Here is a 23,562-nt window from a genome sequence, read left to right as displayed (position 1 = left end):
TCCACACACAAGGGTGTGAATCGGAAGTTAAACTGAGATTGTAACGGCAAGAACTGGTTGTAAATTCGTTCGTTTTGTTTTGCGACCTTCTTCTGGCACTTAAACATCGAAAACCGATAAAGGAATTAAAACCCGAAAAAGTCTTTGCGGTCCTGAGCGTGTACTTTTCCTCAGGCTACAAAATCTGGTACCAGGAGTGGGGCTAATTCCAAGCCAGTTTAGAGGGTCTCTGATTGCTGTATGCAGTATATTATACAGTACCTAATACAGTAGTGGTGAAGACAGGACCGTGTTCCCATCGGGTGGAAGGAGACAGCGCAGTAGAGCCTTGTGGAAAGCGCGCAGGAACCTCGGGAACGGGCCGGGACGTCAGTGACTGACGTCAGGATGCAGAGTGGTGACGTGGACCTCAGGGACTGCGGGCTGTGAAGCCATCGCATCTGCAACAAAGGACAGCAGCAGCTCCTTTCTGCAGGCTTGTTGTGTGAACTTTAAAGACTTGAGTTTTTACTATGTCACGCTCAGAGGATATACCAGTTGAACTTGATCTGAATGAACAAATTAGTGAATTGTGTAGTAGGTATGATGAAGCCATGGCAACCATAAATAAATTAAGCAGAAGGTCCTATGTATACGTCCCAAGGGAAAGGCACATTGTTCCATTTACGGGGGATGTTGAGAAAGATGGGAGGTCTGTTGATGACTTTATTGAAGAAGTTGGTTGGTTGTTCGTCCATCGTTAACGTCGATGAGGACCTCGATACCATTATGATAGTGTCGAGACTAGCGCGTGATTTGGATTTAAGTGAGGGAGAGTTGCGCAGCGTCAGCCTCACTCTCTCTTCCCAATTCCCATCTGGATCCAGTGGCAAGACAGAGTCTAGACGGCTGGAGATGGGACTAGGCACAGTGGATGACCAGGACGTCTTCTGTGTCTTGTCCTGCTCTACACGTTCCACGACGCTTGCAGAGACCGCCTTCTCGACCGTTGGACCTTCCATTGGTCTCGTCCACTCAATCCGCCGGAGTCTGTCTTCACATGCTGGGATAGACAACTCCCTATCACACCGAGGGTTTGAGACCCATCGGCTACCCTCCCCTGGTTTAGCCAGCTTGTCGAAGCCGTTGCCCGGGGTGTGGCCGCTGTTGCATGCAAACATCTACGAGGAGCCACAGGTGAGAGCTGAGTGCCAGGTGGGAACCAAAGGTGGACTAACCGCCCTGAAAAGGACGCGACATGTTCCCCCACCAGAGGTGCTACCCCTCCCTGACACCCCATACACCCCAATTGAAGAAATACAACACGCACTTCATACTAGAAATCAGTCTGACCGGGATCAGTATGACTTTATGTCCCTACTTGGGTGCAGCCTTAGAAGAAACACGTATGCGCAGTGATGCTGGGGAAGACCATGCTGATGACTTGTTCACCTATCTCAGGGAAGCTTTTAGAGTCAAATGTAGTGCACCCCAGCTGTGGCATAGCTTCTACAGTCGCAAGCAGCTTGAGGGTGAAGATGTAAGAGAGTTTTCCCATGTCCTAGCTCAAGCTCTTAACTTGATACTGAAGCACTCCCCTGATGCCGTGACCGATAAGCGGTGGTGCTAAGAGACCAATTTATAGAGGGGATCTGGGATCCTTCCCTCAGAAGGGAGCTCCACAGATTCGTGTGGGGCCACCCTGAGTCCTCAATGATAGAAGTGAGGGAGGAGGCTCGTCTGTGGCTTGTAGAAGAGCCCCTGGGAAATACAAAGTCTGGAAAGTCAAAGTGTAGCAGTGGCCAGGCACAGTGCTCGATTCTTAAAGCTCGGGATTCTGAGTCTGTCACACTAGATGACGTCCTTAAAGTGGTCGCAGAGCAGGGCAAAGCGCGTTGTGAATTGACTCAAGCAGTGAAAGATCTCACTGTACAGAGGGATTTTACACGCGCTACTAGGGGCAGACGTAATTTACGGCCTAGGTTCACAGAAGATGGGCAGCCAATATGTTTCAAGCGTCAGGTGGGAGGGCATTTGGCCAGGAATTGTCCATGGAAGCGGGGTGCAAGGGAAATGGAGTCTGCATCCTCCTGCCCTCGAGGTTGGGAGTCGGGCAATTCGGCGGAACCTCACAGATAATGTACAGCTACCCTGTGACCAGTTGCTGCAACGCGCTATAGGGACATGTCCAGTTGTGGAGCATGAAGTATCAGGTGTCGCTGTCCGTTGGACACAGGTAGTCAGGTAAGCACCCTGACCGAACAGTTCTTTCGAGAACACTTGAATGGAGAGGATGAGGAAATGTTGTCCATTGATGGCTGGCTTAGGCTAGCAGCTGCAAACAGTCTTGATATTCCTTACTTTGGGTATCTAGAGCTAGAGGTTCAAGCAATGGGCATGAAGATACCAAATTGTGGCTTTCTAGTAGTCAGGGATCCTGTTAGCACCGAACCACTTATCCCATGTATTGTGGGCATGAACATTATCAGCCATGTAAGCAACTTGTCTATGCAGTGTTTGACTTCGATGTCCAGTATCGTTCGGGTCGGAACGATACCGTGGCTGATGCACTCTCTAGGCAGCCATTTGCAGGGGAGCCTGAGCCTGTCTCAGAGGATGCGGAGTTTGATGGTGCTGTGGCGATCGATAGTTTGGTCAATCACGGCACTGCCCTTGACCTGGCACTGGTTACTGCTGGTCTTAACGGCTGTAGGGTTAAGCAGATTCGAGCCTGGGAAGCTGGTACTAGCGATGTAAGTGGTCCGACGCAAGGGAACACTCCAACCCTCCCAGGTTATTCTAATGGGGACTTGCGTACTTTTCAGCAGCAAGACCCTGCGTTAAATGTCCTAAGAGACTTATGGGATCAGAAAAGGAAGCTGAGTGGCCAGGAGCGAAAAACTCTGCCTAAACCTGTTTTGTCTCTGTTAAGACACTGGGACAGTATCAGGGAGCGTAAAGGGTTACTGTATAGGGTAGTTGAGGATGAGAAGCTTGGGGAGTGTTACCAGCTTCTGATACCTATCAGCTTGAGGAGCAAAGTGTTAGAGTATGTACATGATTCTATGGGCCATCAAGGCATAGAACGTACTCTGCAGTTGTTGTTTTTGGGTGGGCATACACAAGGATGTGGCACAGTGGGTCAAAAATTGTTCATGTTGTGTACTAACTAAGATGCCACAGCCTAGGATCTCCACCCCCCCCCCCCCACCCCATGAAGTCATTTCTGGCTTCTAGGCCGCTTGAAGTTGTAGCGGTAGATTTCACTGTGTTGGAGCTGGCAACTGACGGGCGTGAGAATGTCTTAGTGGTCACGGACGTTTTCACTAAATTTACCCAAGCATTTCCGACTCGGGATCAAAAGGCGGATACCACAGCAAGGGTGCTCTTGAGGGAATGGTTCATGAAGTACGGTGTTCCTGAGAGATTGCATTCTGACCAGGGCCATAACTTCGAAAGTGAGGTCATAGCGGAGCTTAGCAAACTATACGGGGTAAAGAAGAGCCGTACCACACCTCATCATCCTACTGGCAGCGTGCAGTGCGAGCGTTTCAACAGGACGATGCATGATCTGTTGCGTACGTTGCCTCTAGAAAAGAAGCGCAGACGGCCAGAACATTTACCCGAGTTGGTGTACGCATATAATGCGACACCTCACGCCACCACCAGGTATTCACCTTGCTATCTGTTGTTTGGGGTGGATCCCCACTTGCCCGTGGATGCTCTGCTGGGGAAAGAACAGACTGTGGACTGGAAACATAACTGGCTAGCTGTACACCAGAGCCGGCTGAGGGATGTGCATGCCAGAGCAAAAGAATACTCTGAGCAGAAGGCGACAGAATGCATTGCCTGGCAGGAGGACAAAGTGTACTGTCCCAAAGTTGATGTGGATGCACTGGTTTACTTGAGGAACAGACCGTTAGGTCGTAATAAGATCCAGGATGCTTGGAACTCAACCGTCTACAGGGTAGTAGAGGTACTGGGCAACACCTACACTGTGGAACCTTGGGAGGGTGGGCCTAGCAAGAGGGTGAACAGGGTAGACATAAGGCCCTGTGGGAACCATCCCACTCCAGCTACCCGAAGGAGACTGCAAGCTCCAGTAACTCAGGCTGGCTCGCCCCTGGGGCATGAATCAGATTCTGAGGATTCAGAAAATGGTGTGATATTGGTAGAAGATATGTCAGAACAGGGTGCACAGACTCTTGACCCTAGCCTAGACAGCATATCTTCTGAAAATATGACACCTTCTGGAACTGAGACAGGGGAACCGATGACGGCTAATGCAGGGGCAGAGGTTGGTAGCCCTCCTGTGGCAGCACCCCGCAGGAGTAAACGAGTAGATGCTGGACAGCACCCTGACCCACGTTGCGAACCAAGATGAGGTCTCCATAAGTCCAGCAGCAGTGTCTGAGCTACTGGCTAGTCTCAGTTCAATTCTCTTTAGAGAAGCAGTTAAGGAAGTTAAAAGTACCCTTGTAGTGAGCGAGTAATCGAGGACGATTACTTGAATACAGGGGAGAATGTAACTGGGTGACCGTCGGATCTTATTCAGTATCGTTAAAAGTGTACTTTGGAATCCATCTGGGTAATGCTAGAATAGTTGCCTGTGCCTTTAAGGGAGACGGCGATGTCATTACGCACGTGCGGGATAGTGGGGAGACCATTTTGCTTTCTGCTGAAGACGTGGTAAGATGTTGTAAGTGGGTTCTTCCCAGAGTATGCTGGGCATGGTGAGGAAAGATTTTCATGAGTGTAGAAATCAACGCTGGGTAGTGTAGCTGAGACCAAGTTCCTCACCATCCAAGATTGCCACTACCGTATTAGTACCGTATTAGTTCTGGTATTTTTATACTGCATATGCAATTCTGTCCATACACAAGGGTGTGAATTGGAAGTTGAACTGAAATTGTAATGGCACGAACTGGTTGTAAATTCATTCGTTTTGTTTCGCAACCCTCTTCTGGCACTTAAACATCGAAAACCGACAAAGGAATTAAAACCCGGAAAAGTCTTTGTTGTCTTGAGCGTGTACTTTTCCCCAGGCAAGACTTTACTTGATGGTAACATGATACATCAAGTAGATTAATTTTTCAGAGCTGAATCTTAAGTTTGTCTTTGATATACTGGATCATAATCAAGAGGCTCCACAATCCAGTCTACGCCTATTTCTTGTCTCTCTCTGCAATTTATTTTGATAATGTTTTTAGTTCATGACATTATTCCAGTTAACCTGTGAATTCATAACCAAATTTGGAAATGTAATCTTTAATAGTTCAAGTAGCTAGATTATAAAACTGACTTGCATTGATCTGGTGCTTTCTTCATGAGAGTACAAGTAGGTCAGATCTTATGACTAATAAGCTGCTGAAGCTTGCTGGTCCTACACCAATGGTGACAACTCTGTCCTTCTCGTACTGTCTCTAAGCTTTCTCTATTTGTGAGCCAACCGCCCTTTCCTCCGTCTCTTCAGTTTGGTTCCCGCCCTCCGGCAGTTCTAGTTTAAACTCTCCCTAATAGCCTTAGCAAACCTCCCTGCCAGGATATTGGTCCCCTGGGATTCAAGTGCAATGCCTGCCCCAGAAGAGGCTCCAGTGATCCAGAAAACTGAATCCCTGCCCCCTGCTCCAATACCTCAGCCATGCATTTATCCTCCATCTCACTCTATTCCTATACTCACTGTCGCGGGGCATAGGCAGTAATCTTGAGATTACTGCCTTTGAGGTCCTGCTTCTCAACTTCCTTCCTAACTCCCTTCCTAACTCCCTGTAGTCTGTTTTCAGGACCTCCTCCCTTTTCCTACCTATGTCGTTGGTACCAATATGTATCATGACCTCTCTCTGTTCAACTTGCCACTTCAGGATATCGTGAATGCGATTGGAAACATCCCGGACCTTGGCACCTGGGAGGCAAACTACCATCCGCTTTTCTTTCCTGCATCCACAGAATCGTCTGTCTGACCCCCTAACTATAGAGTCCCCTATTACTGCTGCTTTCTTCCTTTCCCTGCCCTTCTGAGCCACAGGGCCAGACTCTGTGCCAGAGGCACGGCCACTGTTGCTTCCCCCAGGTAGGTCTTTTCCCCCCGAACAGTACTTAACCAGGAGTATTTATTTGGACAGCCACAGGGGTATTCTCTAGTATCTGACTCTTGCCCCTCCCACCTCCTGACTGTTACCCACTTATCTGTCTCCCGAGTCCCTGGTATGGCTACCTGCCTGTAGCTCCTCTCTATCACCTCCTCACTTTTCCTGACCAGACGAAGGTCAAGCTGCAGCTCCAGGTCCCTAAGCTGGACGCACCTGGTGCAGATGTGGCCTTCTGGGAGGCTGAGAGTCTCCTGGACATCGCACATCTGACACCCAGTACAGAACACCAGCCTCACAGACATACTTGTTATTCCTCACAAGAAGCTTACCTAGCCTCGACCCGTTATCGCTGAAGCCCTGTTGAACCAAAGCGCTCCTACTCTGTCTCTCTCTCTACTCCGTCGACTGCTCCTCTGGCGCCCACTCTATAAAGCTGTCTCCTTTTAAACTCTTCAAGCTGGTCTAACTTGCTGTCGTCCATGAGCTTGCGCAGTCGTCCATCTACCTTGTCAAGTCTTTCAAACTCTTGTTACTGTATGTTTTGCTAGGATGATCTCCCATTCTGTTAAACGTCAAAGCCTCCAAGTTCAACCTTGCACCATCTTTACTAAGACTATTCCTTTACCTTTATCAACCCAATTTATCCATAAATAAGACTTTGGTGCTGTGCTGCAGGTCTTTCTGTGAGCCCTGTACAGTTGCATCAGGACTTGGCTACTTCTCCACTCTGTTCTGCAAGACACATGTTCCATTGTCTGCCTAATTGCTTAATCTGTCTAACTTTCTTAATTTCACATAAGAATACCCAGATCACACTTCACTGTAGCATTCTTCAGCCTCTCTCTCCATTTCAACAAGATTCTGTTTCTCAGTTTTTACCCATCACCCTTCCCTTCATTATGCCCATCTGCCAATATTTTTAACCTATTCAAAATGTTTTCAAATCCTTTGTAGAATGGGACTCCTCTGCGCTACTTGCCCCCTCATTTCTCTTTGTATTGTCAGCTAATTTGGCTAAAATGCTTTTGGTATTTTTATTTAAGGCATTTAATATCAATAATTGAGATTCCTGCATTAAACCCTATGGCATTTCACTAGTAAAACTTGCCATCCTGAAAATAATCAGTTTGTTCCGATTCTGCTTCTGTTAATTAGCTAATTCATTCTCCATATATTGCATCTAATTTCAGTAATTGCTATATATCATAATAACATTGTGTAGCTGCTCATCTCATGCCTTCTGTAAATCCAAATCTGCCTGGTTCCATTTTATGCTCTCTGCTCGTTACATCCTCTAGGTGTTCTAATTAATTCGTCCCTTTAATAAAAACATGTCAATGGTAAGTGACTGTGTTAAGAATTTCTTAGTTTCCCTGAGTGGATTCTAGCATTTTCCCTGCAATGCTGGCAATTCTCACAGGTTAATGTGTCCAGAAGTCCAGACAGCCTTCAGTATCATTAACACAGTACATTTTCTCTTGTGACTGTTCTAACTTAATTTTTCTGCAGATTTTCTAAAATTATTTGTATGTGCTTATTGTCATCTTCTGTAAAGACATATGCAAAATACATGTTAAAAGTTTTACCATTTTTTATTTTCACACTATTTATTCACCAGTCTCATCACTGGAAGCAACAAACACTTTGCTGCCATTACTGCCGATTGTTACTTTTTTTTTGTTTTGATCTAATTTTTTTTCTTTCCCAATCTACTGGCTTATGACTAATCTTCATGATGTTACGTGTTGCATTTAATGCTATTTCTGAATTTCAAAGGTACATTAATGTCAGAGAAATGTATGCAATATACATCCTGAGTCCAGTGGCTGTGGGGCAGAACCTTATACTTGTACTAGACAACGGGGTGACCCGTTGGGGCACCCTTTGAGAGAAGGGTAGTGCAGTCTGATGTGACCAGAATGAACATTAAATTTTCCTGAATGCTATTGGTATCGCTTTGCTTTGGAAACTGAAGTAGAAAACCTCAGTTTATTAAAGAAGAACGACGTGTAGCAAAGCAAATATAACTGCTCCTCGTTTAACGAAGGACACTTTTGATGGCATCATTTCTGGTTTATCTGCCACCCTTGTGCCTCTCGTTGTCATTCTGGAGATGTGCAGTCCTTTCATCCCCCGCCTCTTCATCTCTTCTGCGTTTGTTGTTTGTCTCTGATCCTGGAGACGTGCATGCCTCTCCTCCTCTGTCTCTTCTTCTCTCATCTTTTTTTGTCTTGACTCTTTGACCCTGGAGTCGTGGAGTTTACGAAGAATGGTGCCAAAAATAAAAGGAAATCCAACGAGTGGCTGTTCCATGAGCAAAAACGTCATGTTAAATCCACTCACTGGATCTTTTTTGTTTTTTGGCACCACTCTTTGTGAACTCTAGAGTCTGTTGTGTGTAAAAATCCCAGGAGATCAGCAGTTTCTGAGAGACTCAAATCACCCTGGGCATCACCTAATTAATTAGCTTGTTTATTTCGGCTTTTTTCTTACAGAGGTGCCGGACGAGTTCCAGAGCGCTCTGGCTATGACTGCACCCCTGTTTGTCAAGTTCATCAACTTTGCCTACAACCTCCACCCTGCCCTTAAATTCACTTGGTCCATTTCTAACACCTCCGTCTCCTTTCTTGCTCTTTTTCCATCTCTGGATACAAACTGTTGACCGACGTCTTTTATTAATGTACCAATTCCCATGAGTGTCTTGACTGTACCTCTTCCCACTGTCTCCTGTAAAAATATTATTCCTTTTTCTTAGTTCCTTTGTCTCCACCACATAGGTTCCCAGAATGAGAATTTCCTTTCTAGGACAACAGAGATGTTCTCCTTCAAAGAGCAGGTTTTCCCTTCCTCCATCATTGACGCTGCCCTCAACCACATCTCCTCCATTTCCTGGACATCGGCACTCACCCTAACTTCCTGCGGCCTTAACCAGGAAAGACCATAAGACATAGGAGCAGAATTAGGCCATCTGGCCCATCGAGTCTGCTCCGCCATTCAATCATGGTTGATTTTTTTTTCTCTCCTCCTCAACCCCAGTTCCCAGCCTTCTCCCCGTAACCTTTGATGCCATGTTCAATCAAGAACCTATCAATCTCTGCCTTAAATACACCCAACGACCTGGCCTCCAAAGCTGCACATGGCAGCAAATTCTACAAATTCACCACCCTTTGGCTGAAGAAATTTCTCTAAATCTCCATTTTGAAAAGGCACCCCTCTATCCTGAGGCTGTACCCTCTTGTCCTGGACTCTCCCACCATGGGAAACATCCTTTGCACATCTACTCTGTCTAGGCCTTTCAATATTCGAAAGGTTTCAATGAGATCCCCTCTCATCCTTCTGAATTCAAGCAAGCACAGATCTAGCACCATCAAACATTCCTCGTATGATAACCCTTTCAATCCAGGAATCATCCTCGTGAACCTCCTCTTGGCCCACTCCAATGCCAGTACATCTTTTCTAAGATGAGGGGCTCAAAACTGTTCACAATACTCAAAGTGAGGCCTCACCAGTGCCTCATAAAGCTTCAGCATCACATCCTTGCTCTTGTATTCTAGACCTCTTGAAATGAAGACTAACATTACATTTGTCTTCCTCACCACCGACTCAACTTGCAAGTTAACCTTTAGGGTGTTCTACACAAGGACTCCCAGGTCCCTTTGCATCCCAGATTTTTGGATTTTCTCCCGTTTAGAAAATAGTCTGCACATTTATTTCTACCACCAAAGCGCATAACCATGCATTTTCCAACATTGTATTTCAGTTGCCACTTTATTGCCCATTCTCCTAATCTGTCTAAGCCTTTCTGCATCCTACCTATTTCCTCAACACTACCTGCCCCTTCACCAATCTTCATATCATCTGCAAACTTGGTAACAAAGCCACCTATTCCATCATCTAAATCTTTTATATACATTGATAAATCACTTTTCATTGATTCTATTGGATTTCTTTGTTCTACTATGAATGCCTGCAAGGAAATGAATATCAAAGTAGTATATGGTGACATGTACATAACTTTTGTTTCCTTAAGGTTGCTATATCTGGGGACAATAGTGGGGACAAGCTCAAGAGTTCCACTTGTCTTACCGTACCATGAGCCTCTGCATCCAACAAATCATTCTGTGTGACTTCTGCCATCTTCAATTGGATCTTACCACCAAACACATTTTTGACCTCCCCTCCCCCCCCCAACTCTGCACTTTCCTCGGGGATCGCTCCCTCTGTGGTTCCTTTGTCCATTCATCCCTCCTCTCTAATCTCCTGCCACTTATCCCTGTAAGTGGCCAAAGTACTACACCTGTCCATTAACCTCCTCCCTCACCTCCATTCAGGGCCCAAAGCAGTCTTTCCAGGTGAGGTAACATTATTATATTCACTGCCCCCGAAGTGGCCTCGACATTGGTGAGGCCTGTTGTAAATTGGGGGACCGCTTTGTTGAGCTCCACCGGTCCATCCATCAAAGCAGAATTTCCTGGTGGCCAAACATTTTCATAGTCATACTTTATTGATCCCGGGGGAAATTGGTTTTCATTGCAGTTGCACCATAAATAATAAATAGTAATAGAACCATAAATAGTTAAATAGTAATATGTAAATTATGCCAATAAATTATGAAATAAGTCCAGGACCAGCCTATTGGCTCAGGGTGTCTGACCCTCCAAAGGAGGAGTTGTAAAGTTTGATGGCCACAGGCAGGAATGACTTCCTGTGATGCTCTGTGTTGCATCTCGGTGGAATGAGTCTCTGGCTGAATGTAATCCTGTGCCTACCCAGTACATTATGTAGTGGATGGGAGACATTGACCAAGATGGCATGCAACTTAGACAGCATCCTCTTTTCAGACACCACCGTCAGAGAGTCCATTTCCATCCCCACAACATCACTGGCCTTACGAGTGAGTTTGTTGATTCTGTTGGTGTCTGCTACCCTCAGCCTGCTGCCCCAGCACACAACAGCAAACATGATAGCACTGGCCACCACAGACTCGTAGAACATCCTCAGCATCTTGTATCCATTCTAGTTCCAACATGTCGGTCAATGGCCTCCTCTTGTGCCACAATGAGGCCACTCTCGGGGTGCAGGAGCAACACCTTATATTCCATATAGGTGGCTTTCAATCTGATTGCGTGAACATTGATTTCTCCTTCCAGTGAAGTTTTTTTTTCCATTCCCCCATCCCTCTCCTAATCTCCACACCGGCCTCTCGTCTCCTCTCACTTGCCTATCACCTCCCTCTGCTGCCCCTCTTCCCTTTCTCACATGGTTCACTTTCCTCTCTTATCAGATTCCTTCCTCTCCAGCCCTTGAACTATCCCACCCACCTGGCTTCACCTATCACCTAGCTATCCTGCTTCCCCTCCCCCGACCTTTTTATTCTGGCATCTTTCCCCCTTGCTTTCCAGTCTCAGTCCGAAACGTCGACTGTTTATTCATTTCCATAGATGCTTCCTGACCTGCTGAGTTCCTCCAGCATTTTGTGTGTGTTGCTCACCCACCTTTTCTTTTCTCCTATTCTTCTGAAGAATGTAAAGCAACCAGAATATTTAGCCCCCATTTTTCATTACTTGCTTGTATAAAGCCATCAGATTAAACATATTTATTCAATTATTTGTATTTTATTATCCTAAATATGCCTCAAAATGTCTTTACAATTTTTCTCCAATACAATGCACGCTATAGTTATTTATGATCCCAGGGCATGCCCAGTCTCAAGGGATTGCATAATCTCCAATGAAAGTACTATTGTTAAGGCTGCATTTATGAGCCTGGTACTCAAAGGAGCTAAATTCATGGAATTAACCATTGTGAACCCTTTTTGTTAGATACCGGTTGATTTTGATTCTGATAGTTGAATTAGCCATTATGTGTAACAAAACTGTTTTGTACCACTGTGTTGCAGTCATGAAAATTTGGAAAGAACTGTCACTTTGAACGTTGACGTTTGATGTAAGCAATTGTGAGCTGTTTTATGTAGTTTTCATGTAAGTATGTGCATTTGAGGTAGTAAGCTTATTTACAAAATGATTCCATGGTCAAATATATTTAGTTAATTTCCAATTGTAGTTACTCAAAAGATGTCCAGTTCAAAAGTGCAAATTGATGAAAAGCAGGTCAGAACTTGAATAAAGGTAGAGGAGACTCGATTTTGCTTGTTCTGTTGGTACCAAAGTTCGTTCCTCACGTACAGGAATGGGTAATTACTACAAGGTAGAAGTGAAAAATGGGAGTATAGTCGCACAATTCAAATTATAGAAAACTCCAGCAAGATTTAAGAGGATATCATTAAAGTCTACACAGTGAGCATGTAAATGGGAATTGAAGTTCAATATGGGTGTAACGCTCAGCTATATTGGCTGGTATATATCCAGGGAAAATCCCGTCCGGCGCCTGCCTGAACGCTTCTAGTTGTGTCGGTTGCTGTACCACTGCCACCAAAATCAGTTTCAAACATCAATTATCAGCCAGCACACCCAGTATGTTTTACCAAGTACACTTTATAGATATTACTAAGTCTATGAAATTAATATAAATTCAATACAGAAAAAGGGAATGGAAAAGGCACCAGACTTATCAAAGTTCAAGTTCTTCGTGCACACGTTGGAGCTCAGGGATTCCTTTGGGACCACCCTGACCCTGTCGACTCGCGGCTCGGGACCACCTGGAGTAGCCGACCGGCGCCTTCCCGCGCGTCCGTCATCCTCCTGGTGTCTCCTCCGACTCCCCGCCAAAAGCCCCTGGTTCCCAGTCATATGAGACAGCATTATCACCCCAAGAAAGAATAACATGGACACCCATTGTCTAATAGTACCTCTGCTATCTGTATTAACCCAAGCAAATTTCTAGCTGGAGACTTTCTCAGCATTTAACATAACATAGAAGCCATTTTAATCCACATACGCAGCAGTTTAAAAGATTAATATAACAAAGAAGCCATTTTAAGCTTAACATAACAAAGAAGAAACCCTGTACATGGGTAAATGTAACTTGTGTATTTTGGTATTAGTAATTGTAGGAGTGAGTCTCCGTGCAGTGGAGCAACTAAAAGATCTCTGACTGCAAGTATATTGTATAATCGACCAGAAATTGCACCACTGCTAAGTGAGGCCATTTGTAGTGTGGGAGGTGAGAAAACAAGTCAAGCTTTGGGGTATATTTCTAGGAAGACTGCTTTGAAAATTAGGACAATTATTCAGAATCTTTATTGCACCTTGGTTATGTAATTGTTGCTATCACAAAAGTTGCCTGACTAGCTGAGTTCCTCCCAGCAGATTTTATCTTTTTTCTCCAGATTCCTGCACCTCTTGTGTTTGCCTTCATATAAAATGTAATGAGGTACTGAAGAGGATGCAGAGAAGATTTACAAGGATAATTTCAGAGATACAGGAGTATATCTATCAGGAAAGGATGAACAGACTTTTGTTTTCTCATTCTGACCTAATGGAGATCTTTATAATGATCAATATAGGATGGCCACATAGAATCAGAGGATTCAAAGGAAATCTCTATCATTAAGAATGGTTTGGATGTAGAATTTGCTAACATGAGGTGAATAGAATAGATGAATTTAGGAATAAATGAATAAACAGATTGGACTGAAAGGAATGGAGGGTTATACTGAAGAGATTAGGGAGGATGTGTGAGTGAGGTACAAGTGTCAATGCAGACATGCTGAACTGAATGGATTGTTTCTGTGCAACTTGTAGATAACAAATGCTTTTTTTTCATTCCAATTTGAAAGCAGACTTGTGTGGGCAGAGGGTAACTTGTTTACATTTTGTCTCCTGAGCAACATAACTTTCATCAGACCCTGAAAATGTTCAACTGATCATAATGTCTCCAAGCAATCTTAGATGTTCGCATTATCTAAACTATTTTACTCAGGTGCTGTGGGCAATAGATTATCTACCTCAGAATGTTGGGCCTTAAATATGCTGCTCCAGAATAAAAAGGCATAGGTTTTGTCATTTTTCTAACTTGTCATCTTGCTTGTGCAGTACCCTAATAATGAGGGATTATAAAAAAGGCTTGTGGAGCTCCTAATGGCCAATTTTGGAACATTTAAATTGTTTTGTTTGTATTGTCTTCTAAAAGGAATTAATTACAAAATAGAAAATAAAAATAGGCCGGCACTTGACTGTTAAAGTCACTTTCAGTGTCATATTTTAATGTTTTTTTTCCAGAACTTTTGAATAAGGCTTTTGTGATATCCATGGCTTCCACCTGGGAGAAGATAAGAGATTTTTATGACTGGGCTGTAGAAAATGGAGGTAAGTATAACAGCATAGCAACGTGATCTTGAGAATCTAATTTGTTCTAGTTTTTAAAAGGTACAAGTTGGAGTGGTTTACAGAATAATTCGGGGATAAAAATGGGTTGTTGATTTTACAGTTTGTGTACTTTTTCGGCATCAGCAATTGTTCCAGTCTGTTAGCAGATGGACCTGGGTTATTTTTGTTCCAAGGAGTGGTTCAGAAGAAAGGTCACTGATACTCTTAAGGGAAAATTGCTGAAATATTTCAAATGGGAGCTTGGAAAGAGAGGCTGAAGGAGTTTTAATTTCAATTCTTGCAAATATTTATCCTATTTGCAGAAAGGTTCACTTTCACCTTACCGACTTGAAATTCTCATTGGGCTCGTGCCAGGCTCAAGGACGTCCTGGAGTAGGTACAGAGCATTATTAAAGTGAAGGGCAATCCATATTTTTTGTGTATGCTAATTGAGGAAAAATGAGTTTCAATATTTTGAAGTTTTAAAATCTGTTTGTGAATTGAATTATTTTTATCTCTAATTATCTATCTTTAAAATCCATTTCAGATAAGAGGACTGACCCTTGGTTTCTGGTTTATTCACCCATTCCTGTTTTTGTGACCTTCATTATCTACCTTCTAATCTGCAAGTATGGACCAAAGTACATGCTGAATCGAGAACCATTCAATCTGAAATATGTTCTCATCGTTTACAATTTTGCTCTTGTCGTGATTTCAGCTTACATTTTCTGGGAGGTATACATGTTTCTTTTGAACTATAATAAACCATGTTTTGCTTTTTATTTGAGCTATATGCTTGCTCAGTTCTATTGATTTAAATAGTTTTGTTGGCAAATCAGGCTGGTCCACTATCATTATCTCTGGAATGTGGGCTTCATTCTGACTGAAGGAATAAAGTCAAAGTTCTGTCTCTGATTGCATAAAAGAGCTTCCACAACAAAAAAAACTACCTGTTTAATGAGAGTATCAATGAAAAATGATAAAAATGGTGGTGTTTGCTCTTCCCTATTTTGTTGCAGGAATATTGTACACAACACTGGATTTTTTTTTAAGTAAAATAATTGTCTTAATCTCATGATATATTAAATATCCTTTACACTCTCACATGAGATATGACTACTTACTGACTGGACCAGTACATATTGCCTTCAGGAAGATCTGCCTCTGTAGTCCTCATGCTAAAGATATCTGTGATATAGTTTGGTGGTGAGTTCCAGAACTTTGATCCAGTGATAATGAAGAACAATGAAATATACTTCCATATTTGATATGCAGGCAGTGGTATTCCCATGTGCTTGCTGTTTTTAATCTTGCTATTGACGCCGATGTTCCAAATATGAATGTGTAGTATATCTACTGCAACAGATGATCAAAGGCAATTTTCTGAACCCTAAGTAGCCAGAAATCCCATTCTGAGCCATCAGTATTTGTATGTAAAATACAAGGAAGTTACTTTCCTTGCTCCTGTTTATCATTAGGATGACATTCTCTTCAAGATTTTTGACTAATGTGAACTGTATCTCTTTATGTCAACTACTTTGTCATTTGATTCTATTTCACTACTTTCTGTGTGCAATTGTACCAATTATGTACCTTGGTAATCTGGAAAAAAATCTGCATTCTAGTTTCTAGTGACATCCATTCGTGCAAACTACAGCTATCTTTGTGAACCTGTGGATTACAGCAACAGTGAACTTGGATTACGGGTAAGAAGCAAAACCCAAATGGTGTGTTGTTATGTAGCATTAAATTTTGACTTGTGGGTTAGGGAAGTACTTTTCACTTATTCCATAGCATATCTATGAGTCTGTTTCTGAAAAGAAATGAGAACACTTTGACGTTCTGATTTGTTCTCTCTAGTTAATTTCATTGCTGATTAAAAGTTTACAGGTTGAGTTGGTGGTGAGGAAGGCAAATGCAATGTTAGTATTCATTCTGAGAGGATTAGGATATAAAAGCAAGGATGTAATGTTGAGGCTTTATAAGGCGCCGGTGAGGCCTTACTTGGAGTATTGTGAGCAGTTTTGGGCTCCTTACCTGAGAAGGAATGTGCTAACATTGGAGACAATTCAAAGGAGGTTCACAAGAATGACTCTGGGATTGAAAGACATCATATGAGGAGCATTTGATGACTCTCAGGACCTGTACTCACTGGAGTTCAGAAGAATGGGGGAGGGGGCTGGAATCTCATTGAAACCTGTCAAGTGTTGAAAGTCCTCAATTGAGTAGGTGTTTCCTATGATGAGGGAGTCGAGGACCAGAGGACTCAGTCTCAGAGTAGAGGAGCATCTATTTAGAAAGGAGATGGGGAATTTCTTCAGTCGGAGAATAGTGGAAATCATTGCCTCAGGCGGCTGTGGAGGCCAAATCATTGGGTAAATTTAAGGCAGAGGTTGATAGATTCTTGATTTGTCCAGGCATGAAGGGATACGGGGACAAGGCAGGAGATTGGGGCTGAGAGGGAAATGGATCAGCCGTGATGAACTGGCGGAGCAGACTCGATGAGCCAAATGGCCTAATTCTGCTCCTATATCTTACGGTCTTATTTAAAAAGAATCCTTTCCATTTCAAAGTTTAAAATGGGAAGAAAAGTGAGTAAGACCTAAAATTGTGGTGACAATATTTCCATTTGCAAACTCGGCTACGGATTTGGATCTCTAACAGGAGATTTATTTTGCAATATAGTAGTGTAATTGGCTTCTATAACATTTGCAGTTGGGACCAGATGTACTTGAACCTTCTGAATGTTTGTTTTGTTAACAGTAAATAAATAAAAACCTGGGTTGGATCTAATTGTTTTATTTCATGACATAAAATACATGGAGAAATAAGGATGATTGTGATTGCTCAGTTCAAAAATACTTAGTGTAATTTTGCATATAAAGTGCAGACAATGCTAGTTACACTTTGGCAGGTTGTGCTTCTTAGGCAGAATGACCTCTACGTTCATGTTCTTTTTCCCTCGGACAAGCCCACAGTTGTTTCAGTCCTCTTGCACCACTTTGTAACCACTTTTGACTTTGATTCACTGACTTTCATTTGAAAATTCCCTCTAACTCTATTGCAAAATCTGGCCTCTCTTGCTTTTCCATTCATGGGTTGATAAATTGGACATCCCAACATAAGGTCATGTATCAGTGTATACATATCTACTGTTTGCATAATGCCTTAACATTATTTTTCACTTCAGCGTTAATATTGAGTGTTGTTTAAAATTCCTGGGTGCTGTTTATTTAGAAATTCGGCACAGCCATGACCCTTCCGGCCCCACAGCCCCATGCCACCCAGTTACACCCATGTGAGCATTTAAGTACTGACCCGCGTGTCTTTGGAATGTGGGAGAAAACCAAAGCACTGAGAGGAAAAGCATGCAGTCATAGGGAGAATGTACAAACTTGTTACAGGCACAGGCGGAATTGAACCCGGCTGTCTGGTGCTGTTAGCTGCTATACTTCCATGTTGCTGTGGACATGATATTGTAGCTGGACCTAGCTGAATCAATTTAAACATTTGCTACGTAATTCTAAAACATAAATATTTGTATTGTATTGATGTAAGGTTGTCCATGGATACAGGGTATATTAGCATTGGCACTGAAGAGGTTGGGTGCTTCGCCAGCAGAAGAGTCTGCAGACCAGTGTTTGAAGTTCTACATTAGCGTCCATTGTAAATATGCCATTTTCTGTACCCTCCTGTGCTGCGTGAGTGACTTCCCCTTTTTGTTCCAGCTGAAACTCGGCCTTTAACTAGATGTCATTGTTGCTTGTGTGTTCATGTTGGGGAGTTCTGCATTTGAGGAACTTTTCTTTTGCAATCAATTTTAATAGCATTACTGGAACCTTCCAAGACAAATTTTGTTAATTTTAATGTATTATTGCCTGGTGTCCAAGATGCCCTTGATTTGAAAGCCTAGACAATATATGGAACTGTAACACTGATAGTCTGATCAATGCATTCTTATTTGAAAATTATATGTACAGTATACATTAAAAAGGGTCATAACATTATAGGTAGCATTTTGTCCAACATTGTAACTGCAGTTTGAAAGCTATCTTAAGACAAAACTAGTTCAGAGCTCAAAGTAAAATTCATTATCTAAGTATATATACGTCACCACATATAACCCTGGGATTCTTTTTCCTGGTGGCATACTCAGCAAATCTTTTGAACAGTAACTCTAAACAATGAACAATAAACTCTGCAAATGCAGATATAAATAAATAGCAATAAATAACAAGTATGAAATAACAAGACAAGAGTCCTTAAATGATTGTAGCTATCCCATTTTGTTCAAGAGCCTGATAGTTCAGGGGTAGTATCTGCTCTTGAACTTGATAGTGCGAGTCCTGAGGCACTTGTGCCCTCTACCACAGTGCTGGGCTCGCAACTGTTCATGAAATATATACTTAATGATTTGGAAGAGGGGACTGAGTGTGGCTTATCTTGCTGATGACTCTAAATTGAATGGAAAAGCAAATTGTGCGGATGATACGGAGAGCCTGCAGAGAGATATAGATTGATTTAATGAGTGGACAGGTGTCCGGCAGATGGGATATAATGTTGGTAAGTGCAAGGTCATCGAATTTGGAAGGAATAAATGGAAGATCAGATTATTATTTAAATAGTGAAAGATTGCACCCTGCATTTGTGTGGAGAGACTTTGTAGCACGTGTGGATGAATTGCAAAAGGTTGGTTTGTAGGTGCAACAGGTAATCAAGCAAACATATGGAATGTTGGACTTCACTGGGGAAATAGACTTAGGATGGAGATGAAGAGCAACTATTTTTCCCAGAGAGTAGTGAATCTATGGCGATCTCTGCCCAGGAAACGGTAGATGCTACTGCATTGAATACACTTAAGGCGGAGATATTTGCAAAACACTGCAATGAAGTGTTTTGGAGAAAAAGCAGGTAGGTGGAACAGAGTCCACGACCAGATCAGGCATCAGCTGATTGAATGGTGGAACAGGCTCAACAGGCCAAATGGCCGACTCCTGCTCCAATTTCTTTTTTTTCAGTTATGCTTCTTACGAAGAATCCACTGAAACTTCTAGTTTTACTGGAATTTCAAAATAGACTATGTTAGATTAGATTTTGCAGAAATGTCAGCATGTATGTGAAACAAACCCAGACATCCCAAATTTGCCGGAGGCTGATCGATGGAAATCCCACCTGATGAAGAAGATTGTGTATTGTTGGCATATTAATGATTTAGAAGGTTGGTTGTTTTGGAAACTAAATAAGGTACAGTAAGGATTTCATTATTTTTTTGATTTTAAAAACAAAGGAAGATTGAAATTAAATTATGTTGGACAATGTATGCAGCTAAGCCGAACAATTGTGAATGAAGCTTAATGTTACTAATAAAATTGCATTAAGCTCTGAAGAAGAAATGTATAATGTATTTTGCAAATGCAATCAATCAGGTGATAAATCAATGTTTTAGGCAGTTCCATCAGATTTATTGGACTCTGCGTCAACCTTTTGTTTTCCACCAATTCCAGTGAAGATGCTTTGCAATTTGTTTTTGTTTTGCTTTAAAGTCTGTAGCTTTTTTATTCTCTCTCCTAACAGATGGCAAAAGTGTGCTGGTGGTTTTTCTTCTCCAAAGTCATTGAACTGATGGATACAGTAAGTAAATATCTTCATTTTAGAAGGTAATTTCAGTTATGTTAGTAGTGTTGGAGGATTGTAAGGGCAACATTGACTCATTCTCGGTATGAGTTTTTCAATAAAAAAATGTATCAGTTGTTTTCAATGAGCTTCTTTAGTGTTAACTTTTTTTTTGGAAATAACCTCCTAAACTTTAAGTGGTAGTAGTTGCAAGTCTGATGTAACAGGAAGTGAAAATAAAGCCATGTGCAAATTTGTGTTCTTAAATGTATGATGAATATTTGAATATTGTTCATTAGAATAATAACATTCCAGTCCTGGAATAAATTTCCTTCTAAGTGCATTAGAGGAGGGGACTATTTTTAGCTTTCAACTCTGACCAGCACTGACTAACTTCTGACTAGGGTCTGTTTGGTAAATTCTAGACTGAAAGTCAGAAAATTCCAGAAGTTTTATTTTCATTTTATAAGCTAATGTGCCACTTAGAGGTAAAGTCCATCCCCATTTCCTTGATGGATTGGAAATAAATGGAAACAACAGAAATTCTCTGTATCCTGGTCAATATTCTTCCTTAAAAGAATACCACAAGAGGTTGATGAGCCAGTCATTGAACTGATTAATGTTTGTGGAGATTGTGTTCAAAGAAAATCTTTCAATTACATGACTCTGCTCCGAGATATTGCTGAAAGAAGTGATGAGCTACTGTTTTAGTACAGGTTTTATTATCCCTTTGATGTAGAATAGAGGGTGATCATTTCAAGTATAGTTGTTGAATATGCTCCAAAAATAATTACTTTATTTCTAACTTTTGTTGAAATTGAAAAAACGAAACAGTAAAACTCTAGATGAGTATCATGTACATTGAATATTGTTATGGCTTGGATAATTGCCAATTTGGGATTAGATTACTAAATCGGGTTAGTATCAATTAGTTAGAATATCTGTTCAAAATAGTGATGAATTATTAGCATTTGAACTATGGTACTTGGCTATTGAGCAGGAGAACAAATGAGTAGCTTTCTACTTAGTAGCTTTTTATGGGGATCCTTATAAAAATTGAAGCATCTCAATATGTGTTTGCATGCTCATTTTCTAGAGTCTAACATCATGTTATTCAAATTCATCTTTCTGCATCAGCTTATCCATAGAATTAAATGAGCGTTGCAAGCATAATTTTCAGTGGCCTTGCTGCTAAGTTATTTTGACGTTCATCTCCATGGAATCCCACACAAGATGAGACTAAATGCAATCCTATTAGAAATTTAATCTCCCAGTGAGAACCATAATTTTCATGGCTTCAAAATGGGATTCAAATGAAAATTGGTACTAATATCAGAGATTTTTCACTTTCATCCAGGCCAGTATTCTTAGTGGCACTCAGTAATAGACAAGTCTGCTGATATCAGAGATAACTAGAGTATTGTATTTTGTGTATGTCAAATATAATGAACATCATAGCTACAGAGATTAACCAAGCTGATATATGCACCAGAACAGAGCTTTGTTCCAATTAAGATGAAAGTGAACAATCCAAATTTTATAAAGTAGTCTCCTGCTCTGAATTCTCAGCCTTTTTGATTACTGCCAGATGACAAGAGATGAGATTCACATAGTCTTGGTCACTGAGACATATTTCTGCTTTTTATTTAATTTGATAAGATTTCCACGTGGCACATGCAAATCGTGATTTTTTTGTTTTGTTCCTGTCTACTAACTTCATCTTGTTTCATTTTGGCAGGTATTTTTTATTCTGAGGAAAAAGCACAATCAAGTTACATTTCTTCACGTCTACCACCACGGCACGATGATTTTCAATTGGTGGGCAGGAGTGAAATATGTACCAGGGGGACAGTGTAAGTATTCAGATAGTGGAGAAAAATGCAAACTTTGCGTGAAATAATCAGTCATTGATATGTAATGTCAAATCTTAGAAGGCAGGTTGCAGTTCGTCAATTAGCAAATGATTGGTAAGTAAACTATTTTGGTTTTCTTTAAGGTAGGTAATATTCTGGTCTGTAAAGTTGTGATCAAACTGTTGCTGCTTTATAAATGCCCATCTATTACATCATCCACTATGTGGAATTTATTTTGATCAACTCTCTGGAAAAGTGAAACCTTGCAGTGCAGAAAGGGCCATTTGCCCATTGTTCTGTGTTGGCTCTTTAAGATAGATATGCAGGGGGGTAAGAAAGGTTAAAATTGGAGGAATATTAGTTGGGAATAGTAACATTAATTTTGTCTATATATATATATATATATATATATATATATATATATATATAATTTTTTTTTGTTGCGGGGGAGCTGGAAGAAGCACTGACCAATTGCTACGCTATTCATGTGTGCAAGCGTGGCTTTAGCCATGACCCGTAAAATGGAGGGGGGTAGTGTTGTGTATCTTTTCATTCACAACATTAGTGGGGGGGGGGGTATTTTGTTTTTCTTTTTTTGTATCCTTTCTATCTTTTTTTTTCTTTTTGCCTGGAGGGTTGGGGGGGAAACACATAGCAATATGGTGAAGTTCAAAGAGGTTCCCCAAGGAACTATGAGAGTTGAGAAGGTAAGTAATGTTTTAGATTGGAGTAACCTTGTTAAGAATAATGATTAATTTATTGAATTTTTTGAGTTTTAATGTTAACGGGCTTAATGGACAAGTGAAAAGAAAAAAGAATCTTAGCACATATTAAAAAAATGAAGATAGATTTAGCTTTTTTACAGGAAACGCACCTAACAGAAGCAGAACATCAGAAACTAAAGAGAGATTGGGTGGGTAGTGTTGTTGCGGCTTCATTTAATTCAAAAGCGAGGGGAGTAGCAATTTTGATCAATAAAACGTTACCAATTAGAATACAAAATGTAATAATTGATTCTGTGGGGAGATATGTGATTATACATTGTCAACTTTTCTCTGAACTATGGACTTTTATGAATATTTATGCACCAAACGAAAATGATGCAAAATTCATACAAGAAGCTTTTTTGAATTTAGCGGATGCACATGAAAAAATATTAATTGGAGGAGACTTTAATTTTTGCTTAGACCCAGTCTTAGATAGATCAACCAAGGCTGTTATAAAATCGAAGGTAGTAAATCTAACTTTATGATTGATGAAAGATTTAAATTTGATTGATATATGGAGAAGAATCAATCCTAAAGAAAGAGACTATTCGTTCTATTCTCATAGACATAAAACTTACTCAAGGATAGATTTGTTTCTATTATCAATGCATATTCAACACAGAGTGAAAAATATGGAATATAAAGCAAGAATATTATCAGATCATTCTCCTTTATTAATGACAATAATAATGGCTGATAAGGAAGAAGTGGCTTATAGATGGAGATTTAATTCAACATTATTAAAACGTCAAGATTTTTGTGATTTTATGAAAAAGCAGATTCAATTTTTTTTGGATACAAATTTTCATTCAGTGGATGATAAATTTATATTATGGGATGCGATGAAAGCATATCTTAGGGGCCAGATAATGTTATACATCTAAAATTAAGAAAGAATATATGGCAGAACTAGATCAATTGGAAAAAGAGATTACAAAATTAGAAAAAGAATGTCAAAGATATATGTCAGAAGAAAAACGAAGGCAACTTGTCA

General features: G+C 41.2%; 1 protein-coding gene across 5 annotated transcripts in view; it reads left to right on the top strand.

Annotated features, from left to right (window-relative positions):
* LOC140205852 (very long chain fatty acid elongase 4-like) overlaps positions 1-23,562 on the top strand; it is a 147,380-nt gene that overhangs the window by 11,950 nt on the left and 111,868 nt on the right. For 4 of the 5 annotated variants that reach the window (XR_011887985.1, XR_011887984.1, XM_072273640.1 and 1 more), the window contains 5 exons: positions 14,249-14,335; positions 14,883-15,070; positions 15,961-16,041; positions 19,910-19,966; positions 21,687-21,801. Coding sequence is in view for 3 of the 5 variants with exons in the window: in XM_072273640.1 (XP_072129741.1) it covers positions 14,278-14,335; positions 14,883-15,070; positions 15,961-16,041; positions 19,910-19,966; positions 21,687-21,801 (499 nt within the window). In the remaining 2 variants the exon portion in view is untranslated. Of the gene's footprint in view, positions 1-11,967; positions 12,050-14,248; positions 14,336-14,882; positions 15,071-15,960; positions 16,042-19,909; positions 19,967-21,686; positions 21,802-23,562 lie in introns of all 5 variants that reach the window. The other variant, XM_072273639.1, reaches the window with a different exon arrangement.

This window comes from Mobula birostris, chromosome 12 (genome assembly GCF_030028105.1).
Source record: "Mobula birostris isolate sMobBir1 chromosome 12, sMobBir1.hap1, whole genome shotgun sequence".
Lineage (NCBI taxonomy): Eukaryota > Metazoa > Chordata > Chondrichthyes > Myliobatiformes > Myliobatidae > Mobula > Mobula birostris.
The sequence above is the reverse complement of the archived record's forward strand: the minus strand, read 5'-3'. Positions and strand labels throughout refer to the sequence as shown.